Source organism: Catharus ustulatus, chromosome 3 (assembly GCF_009819885.2).
Source record: "Catharus ustulatus isolate bCatUst1 chromosome 3, bCatUst1.pri.v2, whole genome shotgun sequence".
NCBI lineage: Eukaryota > Metazoa > Chordata > Aves > Passeriformes > Turdidae > Catharus > Catharus ustulatus.
This window is the reverse complement of record NC_046223.1, coordinates 118,774,678-118,789,924: the sequence shown is the minus strand read 5'-3', so window position 1 is coordinate 118,789,924 and position 15,247 is coordinate 118,774,678. Positions and strand designations below refer to the sequence as shown.

General features: G+C 53.7%; 1 protein-coding gene across 6 annotated transcripts in view; it reads left to right on the top strand.

Annotated features, from left to right (window-relative positions):
• Positions 1–15,247, top strand: part of PTK2B (protein tyrosine kinase 2 beta) — a 37,091-nt gene that overhangs the window by 11,240 nt on the left and 10,604 nt on the right. For 5 of the 6 annotated variants that reach the window (XM_033055217.2, XM_033055216.2, XM_033055218.2 and 2 more), the window contains exons 2-17: positions 3,522–3,805; positions 4,527–4,705; positions 4,798–4,885; positions 5,387–5,466; positions 6,566–6,628; positions 7,125–7,179; positions 8,895–9,035; positions 9,935–10,009; positions 10,093–10,194; positions 10,653–10,770; positions 12,692–12,731; positions 12,836–12,882; positions 13,085–13,138; positions 14,089–14,186; positions 14,284–14,368; positions 15,142–15,242. In XM_033055217.2, coding sequence (XP_032911108.1) covers positions 3,522–3,805; positions 4,527–4,705; positions 4,798–4,885; positions 5,387–5,466; positions 6,566–6,628; positions 7,125–7,179; positions 8,895–9,035; positions 9,935–10,009; positions 10,093–10,194; positions 10,653–10,770; positions 12,692–12,731; positions 12,836–12,882; positions 13,085–13,138; positions 14,089–14,186; positions 14,284–14,368; positions 15,142–15,242 — 1,610 coding nt within the window. Of the gene's footprint in view, positions 1–3,521; positions 3,806–4,526; positions 4,706–4,797; positions 4,886–5,386; positions 5,467–5,513; positions 5,561–6,565; positions 6,629–7,124; positions 7,180–8,894; positions 9,036–9,934; positions 10,010–10,092; positions 10,195–10,652; positions 10,771–12,691; positions 12,732–12,835; positions 12,883–13,084; positions 13,139–14,088; positions 14,187–14,283; positions 14,369–15,141; positions 15,243–15,247 lie in introns of those variants that run through there. The other variant, XM_033055223.2, reaches the window with a different exon arrangement.

Here is a 15,247-nt window from a genome sequence, read left to right as displayed (position 1 = left end):
AGGCGTTGGCTTACAGGTGACAGGGACCTGGTGGTGTTGGTTTGGAGGTGACAAAGATTCTGGAGGTGACAAGGACACAAATGTCACTCCGGGGACAACGGGGTTGGACGGGAGGTGAAAATACCATGGAACTGTGGCGGTGTTGGGGACACTGATTGTGGAGGTGACATGGACACATGGGTGGCTCTGGAGGTGACATTGGGGACACAGATTTTGCTGTGCAGGTGACAAGGACACAGAGCTCTGGAGGTGACAGTGACACAGAGGTGATGCCCTGGAGGTGACAGGGACACAGGCGTTGGTTTGGAGGTGACAAGGACAGGAAGGTGTCACTGTGCAGGTGACATGAATAAGGAGCTGTCACTCAGGAAGTGATAGGGGTGTGGACGTGTCACTGTGGTGGTGACAAAGAGACAGAGGTGTCACCTCTAAACCAACACCGGTGTCCTGTCACTGTGGAGGTGACAAGGACATGGAGGTGTCACTCTGGAGGTGACAAAGACACAGGTGTTGGTTTGGAGGTGACAAGGCCATGGAGCTGTCACTGTGGAGGTGACAAGGACACAAAATTGTCACTGTGGAGGTGACAGGGATGTGGAGCTGTCACTCTGGAGGTGACAGGGACATAGTGCTGTGACAGTGCTGGGGACACTGATTCTGGAGGTGACATGAGGACATGGGTGACTCTGGAGGTGACGTTTGCGACACAGATTTTGCTGTGCAGGTGACAAGGACACAGAGCTCTGTAGGTGACAATGACACAGAGGTGATGCCCTGGAGGTGACAGGGACGTGGGTGTTGGTTTGGAGGTGACAAGGACAGGAAACTGTCACTGTGGAGGTGACAAGGACACAGGGCTGTCACTGTGGAGGTGACAGGGATATGGAGGTGTCACTCTGGAGGTGACAGGGACACAGGTGCTGGTCAAGAGGTGACAAGGCCATGGAGCTGTGGCAGTGCTGGGGACACTGATTCTGGAGGTGACATGAGGACGTGGGTGGCTCTGTAGGTGACATTGGGGACACAGATTTTGCAGGTGACAAGGACACAGAACTCTGGAGGTGACAAAGACACAGGTGTTGGTTTGGAGGTGACAAGGACAGGGAGGTGTCACTGTGCAGGTGACAGGAACAAGGACATGTCACTCAGGAAGTGACAGGGATGTGGACGTGTCACTGTGGCGGTGACAAAGAGACAGAGATGGCACCTCTAAACCAACACCAGTGACTGTGGAGGTGACAAGGACATGGAACTGTCACTGTGGAGGTGACAAGGACACAGAGCTGTCACTGTGGAGGTGACGGGGATGTGGAGCTGTCACTGGAGGTGACAGGGACATGGAGCTGTGGCAGTGTTGGGGACACTGATTCTGGAGGTGACAGTGACACAGTTCCATGGCCTTGCCACCTCCAGAGCCACACCTGTGTCCTTGTCACCTCCTGAGTGACATCTCCTTGTTCCTGTCACCTGCACAGTGACACCTCCCTGTCCTTGTCACCTCCATACCAACACCTGTGTCCCCAGCACCTTCCCAGCAAAGCCTTGGTGTCCCTGTCACCCCCACAGTGTCACCTCTGTGTCACTGTCACCTGCAGAACTCAGGGGTTGGTTGGGAGGTGACAGGGACATGGTGCTGTGGCAGTGTTGAGGACACTGATTCTGGAGGTGACAATGGGACATGGGTGGCTCTGGAGGTGACATTGGGGACACAGATTTTGCTGTGCAGGTGACAAGGACACAGAGCTCTGGAGGTGACAGTGACACAGAGGTGATGCCCTGGAGGTGACAAAGGCACAGGTGTTGGTTTGGAGGTGACAGGGACAGGGAGGTGTCACTGTGCAGGTGACAGGAATAAGGACATGTCACTCAGGAAGTGACAGGGATGTGGACGTGTCACTGTGGCGGTGACAAAGAGACAGAGGTGTCACCTCTAAACCAACATCGGTGTCCTGTCACTGTGGAGGTGACAAGGACATGGAGGTGTCACTGTGGAGGTGACAGGGATGTGGAGGTGTCACTCTGGAGGTGACAGGGACATGTGGCTGTGGCAGTGCTGGGGACACTGATTCTGGAGGTGACAAGGACCCATGGGTGGCTCTGGAGGTGATGTTGGGGACACAGATTTTGCTGTGTAGGTGACAAGGACACAGAGCTCTGGAGGTGACAGTGACACAGAGGTGATGCCCTGGAGGTGACAAAGACACAGGTGTTGGTTTGGAGGTGACAAGGACAGGGAGGTGTCACTGTGCAGGTGACAGGGACATGGAGATCTCGCTCAAGAGGTGTTGGGGACACGGAGATGGCTCTGGAGGTTACAGGGAAATGGAGGTGCGGAAGTGTTGGGGACACTGATTGTGGTGGTGACAGGGACATGGAGGTGTCCCTAAGGAGGTGTTGGGGACACGGAGATGGCTCTGGAGGTGACAGGAACATGGAGGGGTCGATGTGGAGGTGCTGGGGACAAAGGTCTTTGGAGGTGACAAAACACAGAGATGTCACTCTGGAGGTGACAAAGACATGGACATTGCTCTGGACATGGCGGGGACTTTTCCTTTTCCTTCCTTTTTCCTTTTTCTGCTTTTCCCCCACCCTTTTTCCCTTTCCCCACCCTTTTTCCCTTTTATCTTTCCCCTTTTCCTCCTCCTTTCCCTCCCCACCTTCTCGGGATGTCCCCAATCCCACCAGGCACCGTCATTCCTGCAGGGAAGGGATGCTCCACTCCTAACACTCCGGGTGTCCTTTTTTCCTTTTCCATTTCCTTCCCCTTCATTTCCCTTTATTATTTCATTTCCCTTTATTATTTCATTTCCCTTTATTATTTCATTTCCCTTTATTATTTCATTTCCCTTTATTATTTCATTTCCCTTTATTATTTCATTTCCCTTTATTATTTCATTTCCCTTTATTATTTCATTTCCCTTTATTATTTCATTTCCCTTTATTTCCCCCTTTTTCCCTTCTCCCTTTCCCTCCCGGGATGTCCCTGATCCCACCATGCCGCCGTTCCCTCAGGGAAGGAATGCTCCACTCCTAAAGCCCCAGGTGTCCTTTCCGTTCTCCCTCTTTTTCCCCCTTCTCCCTCTTTTTCCCCCTTCTCCCTCTTTTTCCCCTTTATTTTCCCCTTTATTTTCCCCTTTATTTTCCCCTTTATTTTCCCCTTTATTTTCCCCTTTATTTTCCCCTTTATTTTCCCCTTTATTTTCCCCTTTATTTTCCCCTTTATTTTCCCCTTTATTTTCCCCTTTATTTTCCCCTTTATTTTCCCCTTTATTTTCCCCTTTATTTTCCCCTTTATTTTCCCCTTTATTTTCCTTCCCCTTCTCCCTTTTCCCTTTCCCGTTTTCCCCTTTCCCTTCCGGGATATTCCCGATCACCCCATACCGTCATTCCCGCAGGGAAGGGATACTCCGCTCCTAACACCCCAGGTGTCCTTTTCCCTTTTCCCCTTCTCCCTTTCCCTTTCCCTTTTCCCCTTTCCCTCCCGGGATGTCCCCGATCCCACCATGCCACCATTCCCGCAGGGAAGGGATGCTCCGCTCCTAACGCCCCGGGTGCCCTGAGGATGACCGCCATTCCCGACCCCTTGGGACGCCCCCGGAGCAGCTCCTCCCGCAGCCTTTCCGGGACTCTGGAGGCCATGGGGACACCAGATGTGGATCACCGGGATCCTTGGGAACACCGGGATCCCTGGGTTCACCAGGATCAGGAGGAGATGCGCATCCTCAAGGTTTGCTTCTACAGCAACAGCTTCAACCTGGGCAAGAACTTCAAGCTGGTCAAGTGCTCCGTGGCCACGGAGATCCGGGTACGTGCGGAAAAGGATCAGGAATCGGGAATACCGGGATGGTTTGGGGTTGGATCCGGCTCCTGCCAGCGGCCAAAGGGGTGGAGAAATCGGGAATGTTGGGCTGGAGGAGTTTTGAGTTCTGTTTCCACCCAAACGATTCCATGATTTTCTGGGATTTTCCGCCCGTTGAGCTGGGAAGGGATTTTGGGGCAATTCTTTCATGGATGTGGCTGGGGTTGGGTTGGGATCCGGCAGATTCCAGCCAGGGAATGGGCTGTGGATGTTGGGAATGTGCTCATGGAGCTCTCCGGAGCTGGGGCTTCACTCCGGGAAAATTCCTGAATTCCTGCAATTCTGCTGCCTGGAGTTCACCTGGAGCTCAGCTGGGAATGCTGAGCTGGAGCAATTCCAGCAGAGGCCACGGAGATCTCCTGGAGAAAAGCTGTGAGAGCTGGGAATGTGCAGCTGGGTCAGGGAAGGATCCAGGGAATCCTGGGAGCCTTTTGCAGAGGGAAAGGAGAGCCGGGATCTGGGAAAGGGCTGGAGGGGCAGGAGCCAGGGAATGGCTCCCACTGGGAAAAGGGAGTTTGGGAAGGAATTCTTGGCTGGGCTGGAATTCCCAGAGAATCCTGTGACCACCCAAGGAGCATTGGGATCGTGGAGGTTTCATGGTCAGACTGGGACGGGATTTCAGCTCCTTCCCCAGTTCTGTGATCCCACGTGGGACCCCTTTTCCCAGGAGGTGATCCGCTCCATCCTGCTGAGCGGGCGGATCGGGCCGGACATCCGGCTGGCCGAGTGCTACGGCCTGCGCCTCAAGCACGTCAAATCCGACGAGATCCACTGGCTCCATCCCCTCCTCACCGTCGGGGAAGTCCAGGAGAAATACGAGTGCCTCCACCTGGAAGCTGAGTGGAGGTGGGATTGGTCCTCCCCTTGTCCCACCCTGCCCAGATTTTTGGGATTGGGGAGAAGCTCACGGAGCGGCTCCCGGGGTTTTTTTTTTCCAGGTACGACCTCCAGATCCGGTACCTGCCGGAGGATTTCATAGAGCGCTTCCAGGAGGACAGGACCACGCTGCTGTACTTCTACCAGCAGGTCAGGGCTGCTCCGGGGCCCCAGAATTCCCAGAATTCCAGGGTTTGTCCCGCTGTTGGGAATGGCCAATCCAGGGACATGCAGGGACATTCCTGGTGTTGCATTCCTGCCCGGAGCGTGGGATCCATCCTTGTCACCAATCCTTGTCACCATCCCTGCCACCATTCCTGTCACCATCCCATCACCATCCTTGTCACCATTCCTGCCACCACCCCTGTGTCACCGTCCCCTGTCCCCATCCCAAGTCACCAATCCCTGTCACTATCCTTGTCACCAATCCCTGTCACCATTCCTGTCACCATCCCATCACTGTCCCTGTCATCAATCCCTGTCACCATCCTTGCCACCATTCCCATGTCACTGTCCCCATGTCACCAATCCCTGTCATCAATCCCTGTCACCGTTCCGGTCACCATCCCCTGTCCCCACCCCTGTCCCCTGCTGTCCCCTGCTGTCCCCGGGTGTCCCCGATGTCCCCGCAGTGACGCGCTGTCCCCGCAGCTCCGCAGTGAGTACATGCAGAACTTCGCCAACAAGGTCAGCGAGGGCATGGCCCTGCAGCTCGGCTGTCTGGAGCTCAGGTACGACTGTCACCCTGTCCCTGTGTGCCCCCTTGTGTCCCCTTGTGTCCCTGTGTGTCCCCATGGCCCTGCAGCTCGGCTGTCTGGAGCTCAGGTACGGCCCCATGTCCCCTTGTCCTCTTGTCCCCTTGTCCCTGTGTCCCCTGGCCATGTGTCGCCCTGTCCCAGTGTCTCCTTGTCCCGTGTCCTCATGTGTCCCTGTGTGCCCTTGTCCGTGTATCCCCACGTGTCCCTGTGTCCCTGTGAACCTGTGTCCTTGTGTCCATCTGTGAGTCCCCGTGTCCCTCTGTCCCCGTGTCCCTCTGTCCCCGTGTCCCTGTGTCTCTCCTGTTCCCTCTGCTGCCACGGGAGCGGGAATGGGAATAATGGGAATGGGGATGGGAGGGGAAATTCCACGTCTTTTGGAGGTGGCAGGGGGACATGAGGACATGGGGACATGGGAGGTGTGGGGGATGTGGAGACAAAGGGGGTCATGATGGAAATGGGGGACATGGAGGGACATGAGGGATGTGGGGACATAGGGGACATGAAGGCGCATGGGGACATGGGAGATGTGGGGGACATGGAGGGACATGGGAGATGTGGGGATATGGAGGGACATGGGGGATGTGGGGACATGAAGTGACATGTGGGACATGGGGACATGAGGGATGTGGGGACATGGAAAACATGGGGACATGTGGGATGTGGGGGACATGGAGGGACATAGAGGATATGGAGGGGCATGAGGACATGGAGGGACATGGGGATGTGGGAGACATGGAGACAAGGGGTCATGAAGGAAATGGGGGACATGGGGGATGTGGGGACATGGAGGGCCGTGGGGGACATTGGGATATTAGGGACATGGAGGGACAAGGGGGACATGGGGGGTTTTGGGGACATGGGGGATTTGGGGACATGGTGGCCATAGGGACATGGGGGAATGTGGGGACATGGGGACGAGGGGGTCATGATGGAAATGGGGGACATGGGGACAAGGGGGTCATGAGGACATGGAGGGACATGAAGGGCCGTGAGGGACGAGGGTGACGCGTACCACGGGCTGATGTCCCCATCCGTCCGTCTGTCTGTCCCCGTCTGTCCGTCTGTCCCGCAGGAGGTTCTACAAGGACCTGCCCCAGAACGCACTGGAAAAGAAATCCAACTTCGAGTTCCTAGAGTGAGTCCAGACCTGGAGCCCCCGCGGTGCCGAGGGGCTGCTGGGGGCCTTCCTCATCCTCCTCATCCTCCTCCCATCCTCTGCAGCTCCTCATCCTCCCAGAGCTCTTCATCTTCCCAGTTCTTCATCATCCTCCTTCTCCCACATCTCCTCATCCTCCTGCTGTGCCTCCTCCTCCTTCTCCTGTTGCTCCTCATCCTCCTTTGGTTCCTCATCCTCCTCATCCACCCACATCTCCCCATCCTCCTGCAGCTCTTCATCCCTTTCAGTTCCTCATCCTCCTCATCCTCTCATTGCCCCTCATCCTCCCAGAGCTCTTCATCTTCCCAGTTCCTCATCCTCCTCAACTCCTCATCTTCTTCATCTTCCTCATCCTCCTGTGGTTCCTCATCCTCCCACATCTCCCCATCCTCCTCATCATTCCCGGGATTCTCTGCTCTGCTCCTCCCCGGGATCGGGAATTCCCACTGACATTCCCGGATTCTCTGCTCCGCAGGAAGGAGGTGGGGCTGGATCTGTTCTTCCCCAGTCAGATGCTGGAGAACGTCAAGGTGAGGGACACGAGGGACAGGTGACACAGCAGTGGCACCTCGGGACACAAGTGTGTCCGTGTGTGTGTCCGTGTGTGTCCCTGTATCCATGTGCATTCCCATATCCCTGTGTCCCCACTCCCGCTCGCATGTCCAAGTGTCCAGTCCCACCCCAGTGTTCCTGTACCCCACACCGTGTCCATCCAGTGTTCCCATATCTGACCCCGTGTCCATCCCGCTGTTCCCATATCCAACACCCTATTCCTGTATTGACACCGCCCCCATCCCGGTGTTCCCATACCCCACGCTGCCCCATCCTGCTGTTCCCATATCCAACACCCTGTTCCTGTATTGACGCTGCCCCCATCCCTCTGTTCCCATACCCATCACCCTGCCCATCCTGCTATTCCCATACCTGACAGCATGTCCATCCCACTATTCCTGTATCTGGCACCGTGTCCATCCCGCTGTTCCCATATCCAACACCCTGTTCCTGTATCTGGCACCATGTCCATCCCGCTGTTCCCACATCCAACACCGTGTCCATCCCAGTGTTCCCACATCCAACACCGTGTCCATCCCAGTGTTCCCACATCCAACACCGTGTCCATCCCAGTGTTCCCACATCCAACACCGTGTCCATCCCGGTGTTCCCATACCCAACACCGTGTCCATCCCGGTGTTCCCATACCCAACACCGTGTCCATCCCGGTGTTCCCATACCCAACACCGTGTCCATCCCGGTGTTCCCATACCCAACACCGTGTCCATCCCAGTGTTCCCATACCCAACACCGTGTCCATCCCAGTGTTCCCACATCCAACACTGTGTCCATCCCGCTGTTCCCATATCCAACACCCTGTTCCTGTACCCACACCGTGTCCATCCTGGTGTTCCCGTACCCCACACCGTGTTCCCGTCCCCAACACAGCCCTATGCCAATGTTCCTGTACCCCACACCCTATTCCTACACCCAACACGGCCCCATCCCGCTGTTCCCATACCCAACACCGCCCCATCCCAGTGTTCCCATCCCAGACATGGCCCCGTGCCCATGTTCCCATACCCCACACCCTATTCTCGTCCCCGACATGGCCGCGTGGCGGTGTTCCTGTCCCTGACATGGCCCCATCCTGGTGTTCCCGTCCCCAACACGGCCCCATGCTGGTGTTCCCGTCCCTGACATGGCCCCATCCTGGTGTCCCTGTCCCCGACCCCGTGGCAGTGTTCTTGTACCCCACACCCTGTCCCCATCCCCGACGCTGTTGCGGTGTTCCCATACCCGACACTGTGTCCATCCCGGTGTTCCCGTACCCCACACCCTGTTCCCATACCCAACACCACCCCCATCCCAGTGTTCCCACACCCGACACTGTGTCCATCCCGGTGTTCCCGTACCCCACACCCTGTCCCCGTCCCCGACACCGTTGCGGTGTTCCCGTACCCGACACTGTGTCCATCCCAGTGTTCCCGTACCCCAAACCCTGTCCCCGTCCCCGACATGTCCATCCTGGTGTTCCCGTACCCCACACCCTGTCCCCGTCCCCGACACCGTTGCGGTGTTCCCGTACCCGACACTGTGTCCATCCCGGTGTTCCCGTACCCCAAACCCTGTCCCCGTCCCCGACATGTCCATCCCGGTGTTCCCATACCCCACACCTTGTTCCCGTCCCCGACACCGTTGCGGTGTTCCCACACCCGACACTGTGTCTGTCCCGGTGTTCCCGTCGCGGCAGCCGAAGCCGCTGCGCAAGATGATCCAGCAGACGTTCCAGCAGTACGCGCTGCTGCGGGAGGAGGAGTGCGTCCTCAAATTCCTGCACACCCTCGCCACCTTCGCCCCCATCGACCAGGAGAGCTTCCGCTGCCAGCTCGTCGTGCGTGGCACCGGGATATGGGATACGGGATTTGGGATATTGGGATAGGGTGTGTGGGATATGGGATAGGGCATGTGGGATATGGGATATGAGATTTGGGATATGGGATGTGGGGTAAGGAATAGGGGATACGGGCTTTGGGATGTGGGATGCAGGATGTGGGATAGGGGATGTGGGAACAGGATATGGGGTATGGAATGTGGGATATGGGATAGGGGATGTAGGGTGAGGGATATGGGATGTGGGATATGGGTTGTGGGATAGGTGATGTGGGTTATGGGATATGGGGTAGGGGATACGGGATGTGGGATACGGGATCTGGGATATAGGACAGGTAATATGGGATACAGGATACAGAATGTGGGATATGGGATGTGGGATACGGGATCTGGGATATTGGATATAGGGTATCGGATAAGGGATAGAGGATACAAGATATGAGATAGGGGATGTGGGATACGGGCAATGGGATACAGGCTACGGGATATGGGATGCGGGATGTGGGCTTTGGGATATGGGATGTGAGATATGGGATACAGGATGTGGGGATACGGGATGTGGGATATGGGGTATGGGATACGCAATGTGGGGTATGGGATGTGACATATGGGATAGGGGATGTGGGATACAGGGTGTGGGATATTGGATATAGGGTACCGGATACGGGATATGGGATAAGGAATAGGGGATATGGGATGAGGGATAAGGGATAGGGGTATAGGATATTGGATACGGAGTATGGGATATTGGATATGGGATATGAGATTTGGGATATGGGATGAAGTGGGATGGGATAATGGGATGGGATGGGATAATGGGATGGGCTAGTGGGATAGTGGGATAGGATGGGGTGGGCCTCGCCCCTGATCCCGGCTCCTGTCGTGCTCCTGCTCCCACAGCAAGGGTGGAACATCACCGTGGATCTGGTCATCGGCCCCAAGGGCATCCGCCAGCTCACCAGCAAGGATGCCAAGGTGGGAATTCCCAACCGGGAATTTGGGGATCCCGCTCCCCACGGCTCAAATTCCTGAATTCCTCAAATCCCTGCTGTTCCCAGCCCACGTGCCTGGCGGAGTTCCGGGACATCAAGTCCATGCGGTGCTCAGCGTCGGAGGACGGGCAGGCCCTGCTGCACCTGGGGCTCAGCGGGAACCCACAGGTGGAGAGCTGGGATTTGGGAATTCCTGGGAATGCCAGGGGGAGCCTGGCAGATTGGGGTTTGCTGGAAGGTCCAGCTGTGGGATGTGGGATAGGGAATGTGGGATATGGGGTAGGGTAGGGAATGTGGGGTGTGGGATATGGGATGTGGGATACAGGGTATGGGATTTGGGATTTAGGATACGGGATGTGGGATGTGAGATACCAGATATGGGATTTAGGATAAGGAATGTGGGATAGGGGATGTGGGATGTGGAGGATATAGGATACAGGGTATGGGATTTGGGATATGGGATACAGGATATGGGTTGTGGGATGTGGGGGATACAGGATACAGGGTATGGGATTTGGGATATGGGATGCGGGATATGGGGTGTGGAAAACTGGGATTACTGGCAGATCCCCCACCCCTCCCCACACCCCTCCGAGTTGATCCATCCCCATCCCGGCATTCCCAAGGCCCTGGCCATCAAGACGGCGTCGCTGGCCGAGGCGGAAAACATGGCTGACCTCATCGACGGCTACTACCGGCTCCAGGGGAGCTCGGAGACGTCGCTCGTGGTGTTCCCGAGGAAAGGTGGGAATCCGGGCTGGACAGGATGGTGGGGTCATGGGAGAGTGGGAGAATGGCATTATGGGATACAGAGATGGGATATTGGGATTATGGTATTATGGGATACAGAGATGGGATTATGGGATACGGATATGGGATGGTATTATGGGATTATGGAATACAGATATGGGATGGGATAATGGGTTTATGATATTATGGGATTATGGGATTACGGGATACAGAGATGGGATTATGGGATAAAGTGATGGGATTATGGAATTGTGGGATTGTGGGGTTATGATATTATGGGATACGGACATGGGATGGGATTATGGGATTGTGGTATTATGGGATTGTGGGATTATGGGATACAGAGATGGAATGGGATTATGGGATACAGATATGGGATGGATTAATGGGATTATGGGATTATGGGATACAGAGATGGGATGGGATTATGGGAATATGGGATACAGAGATGGGATTATTTGATTATGGGATTATTCGATTATGGGATTATTAGATTATGGGATACAGAGATGTGATGGGATTGTTGGATTATGAGATTATGGGATTATGAGATTATGGAATACAGATATGGGATGGGATTATGGGATACAGATATGGGATGGGATAATGGGATTATAGGATTATTAGATTATGGGATTATGGGATACAGAGATGGCATGGGATGAGGGGATGGGATTATGGGATTATGGTATTATGAGATTATGGGATTATGGGATACAGAGATGGGATGGGATTGTGGGATTATGAGATTATGGGATTATGAGATTATGGGATACAGAGATGGTGTGGGATTATGGGATACAGAGATGGGATAGGATTATGGGATTATGATATTATGGGATTATGGGATTATTAGATTATGGGTTTATGGGATTATTAGATTATGGGATTATGGGGTAGAGATGGGATGGTATTAGGGGATGGGATTATGGGATTATGAGATTATGGGATTATTATATTATGGGATTATGAAATGATGGGATTATGGAATATAGAGATGGGATTATGGGATTGTGGGATTATTAGACTGTGGGATTATGGGATACAGGGATGGGATTATGGGATACAGAGATGGGATTATTATTTTATGGGATTATTCGATTATGGGATTATTAGATTATGGGATACAGAGATATGATGGGATTGTTGGATTATGAGATTATGGTATTATGAGATTATGGGATGGGATTATGGGATACAGATATGGGATGAGGGGATGGGATTATGGGATTATGATATTATGGGATTATGAAATTATGGGATTATGGGATACAGAGATGGGATGGGATTGTGGGATTATGAGATTATGGGATTATGAGATTATGGGATACAGAGATGGGGTGGGATTATGGGATACAGAGATGGGATGGGATTGTGGGATTATGAGATTATGGGATTATGAGATTATGGGATACAGAGATGGGGTGGGATTATGGGATACAGAGATGGGATGGGATTAGGGGATACAGAGAGGGGATGGGATTATGGGATTGTGGGATTATGAGATTATGGGATACAGATCTGGGATTATGAGATTGTGGGATTATTATACTGTGGGATTATGGGATACAGGGATGGGATTATGGGATTATGGGATACAGAGATGGTATGGGATTATGGGAATATGGGATACAGATATGGTATGGGATTATGAGATTATGGGATTATTATCTTATGGGATTATGGGATACAGAAATGTTATGGGATTATGGGATAATGGGATTATGGGATACAGTGATGGGATGGGATTATGGGAATATGGGATACAGAGATGGGATGGGATTATGGGATTTTGAGACTATGGGATAATGGAATGGCATTGGGATGATGGGATTATGGGATGGGTTAATGGGATACATGGATGGGATGGGATGGGATGGGATTGGGACGGGACCCTTCCATGTCCTCTCTGCAGACCGGGAGAAGAGGATCAGCCTCCCGCAGATCCCGGCCCCGTGAGTGCTCCTGACCCTTTTCCTGGGATTCCCAGCCCCAGTGCAGGGTTGGGATCCTGCTCCGTATCCCCAGTCCCGCTCCCTGACCCTCTTCCCACCCTCAGGAATCTCGGGGAGAGGAATTCCACGCTGTCCCACAGCGTCAGCGGGGGTGAGTTTGGGCTCCTCCCTCTTCCCGCCATCCTGGGGGGAATTGGGATTTGGGGATCTGGGACACATTCCATGCGGGATTTGGGAAGGCTGGACACCCCCAGCTCTTTCCCAAAGGGTTGGGATGCATCCCAGAGGAGCGCTGGACCCTCTGGAGATGCTGGAGCTTCCTGATCCCATTCCTGCATCCCATTTTTCCCTAGATTCCGAAATCTATGCTGAAATCCTGGATGAATCCTCGCGGCCGAGATCTGGAAGTAGGTGCTTCCCTTGGGAATTCTCCATTGGGGGTACCCCAGCTACTCTTGCCCATCCCAAATTCCAGGCCCATCCTCAGCCAACCTCTCAGAAGGTCCTGGAGGAGGATGAGCCGTGGAGTTGGATCTGTGGATCCTTGGAATGAGGGAGAGGGTGGGATCCATGGATCCTCCTGGATAGAGAGGGCAGGATCCACGGATCCATGTGGATGGAGAGAGTAGGATCCATGGATCCTTGGAATGTTGGAGAAGGCAGAATCCATGGATCCATGGAATGATGGAGAGGACATAATCCATGGATCCTTGGAATGATGGATAGGGCAGGATCCATTAATTCTCATGGAATGACAGAGAGATCAGGGTCCATGGATCCTCATGGATGGAGACAGCAGGATCCACAGATCCTTGGAATTGTGTAGAGGGCAGGATCCATGGATCCATGGAATATTGGAAAGATCAGAATCCATGGATCCTTGGAATGATGGAGACATTAGGATGCATGGATCCATGTGGATGGAGAGATCAGGATTCATGGATCCTTGGAATAATGGATAGGGCAGGATCCATTGATCCTCATGGAACGATGGAGACATCAGGATCCATGAATCCTTGGAATGATGGAGAGGTCAGGATCCATGGATCTTCATGGAGGGAAGATCAGAATCCATGGATCCTTGGAATGATAGAGAGGACAGAATCCATGGATCCATGGAACGTTGGAGAGGGCAGGATCCATGGATCCTTAAAATGATGGAGAGGGCAGGATCCGTTGATCCTCATGGAAGGATGGAGACATCAGGATCCATGGATCCATGGAATGATGGAGAGAGCAGGATCCATGGATCCTCCTGTATAGTCACCCGGGGCCATCTCCTGGTAATTCTGATGGGATCTGCACATGGAATGATCTGGGATAACAGCATCTCCTCCCTCTTCCCGGCTCCGTGAAGTCCAGCACTACGGAATCTGCCGGGACGACATCACGCTGGGCCGGATCCTCGGGGAAGGATTCTTCGGAGAGGTCTACGAGGGAATTTACACCACCCCCGTGAGACTCCCGCTTTTCCTCCTTCCCCCATCATCCCAAATCCGGGATCCCGGTGGGATTTGGGATGTCCCATCCCCTCTTTTCCTTCTCCAAGCAGAAAGGAGAGCGGATCAACGTGGCCGTGAAGACCTGCAAGAAGGACTGCAGCCCGGAAAACCGGGAAAAATTCCTGAGAGAAGCCGGTATCCCAATGGTCCTGATGGGAAATTTGGGATTCCAAGGGTCCTGCTGGGGATTTTTGGGATCTTGGGTGTCCTGCCAGGGATTTTTGGGATCCTGGGATTTTTTACCTTTGTGGATCCCGGGATTTTTTGGGATCCTGAGTGTCCTGCTGGGTTTTTTGAGATCCTGAGGGTGCTGCTGAAATTTTTTTGGATCCCAAGGGTCCTGCTGGGGTTTTTTGGGAATCTGAGTGTCCTGTTGGGGTTATTTAGGATCCTGAGTGTCCTACTGGAGATTTTTGGGATCCCAATGGTCCTTCTGGGATTTTTTGGGATCCCAATGGTCCTGCTGGGATTTTCTGGGATCTCGAGTGTCCTGCCCAGGTTTTTTGAGATCTTGCGCATCCTGCCAAGGGTTTTTTTGGGGATAAGATTCTGTCCAGGGCTCACATGGGGTGGGGGCTGGCACAACCTTGTCCTGGCATCTCCCAGTGGCTTTTTGGGAATAAAAGCCCTTTGAAATTCAGGGTGGAGGAAGAGGGAGTCAATCCATGCCCGGAAACCTGGGCTAGGACCCCAAAAATCCCTGGATTATGGTGAGGGATTATTGGAGAGGGGAATCCCTGCTGGCATCCCTGGATGAGGATCAATCCCTAAAAACCAGGAGCTCCAATCCCGTTGGCAAATCCCAGACTTTTCCTCCTGCGATGGGATCCCTCCCATTCCGTGGATTGGGATTCCCCAGGGATTGGGATCTCGCCATTCCAAGGTGAGGAATTCCGCCATTCCCGCAGTGCTGATGAAGAAGCTGGATCACCCCCACATCGTGAAGCTGATCGGCATCGCCGAGGAGGAACCCACCTGGATCATCATGGAGCTCTATCCCTATGGAGAGGTGCG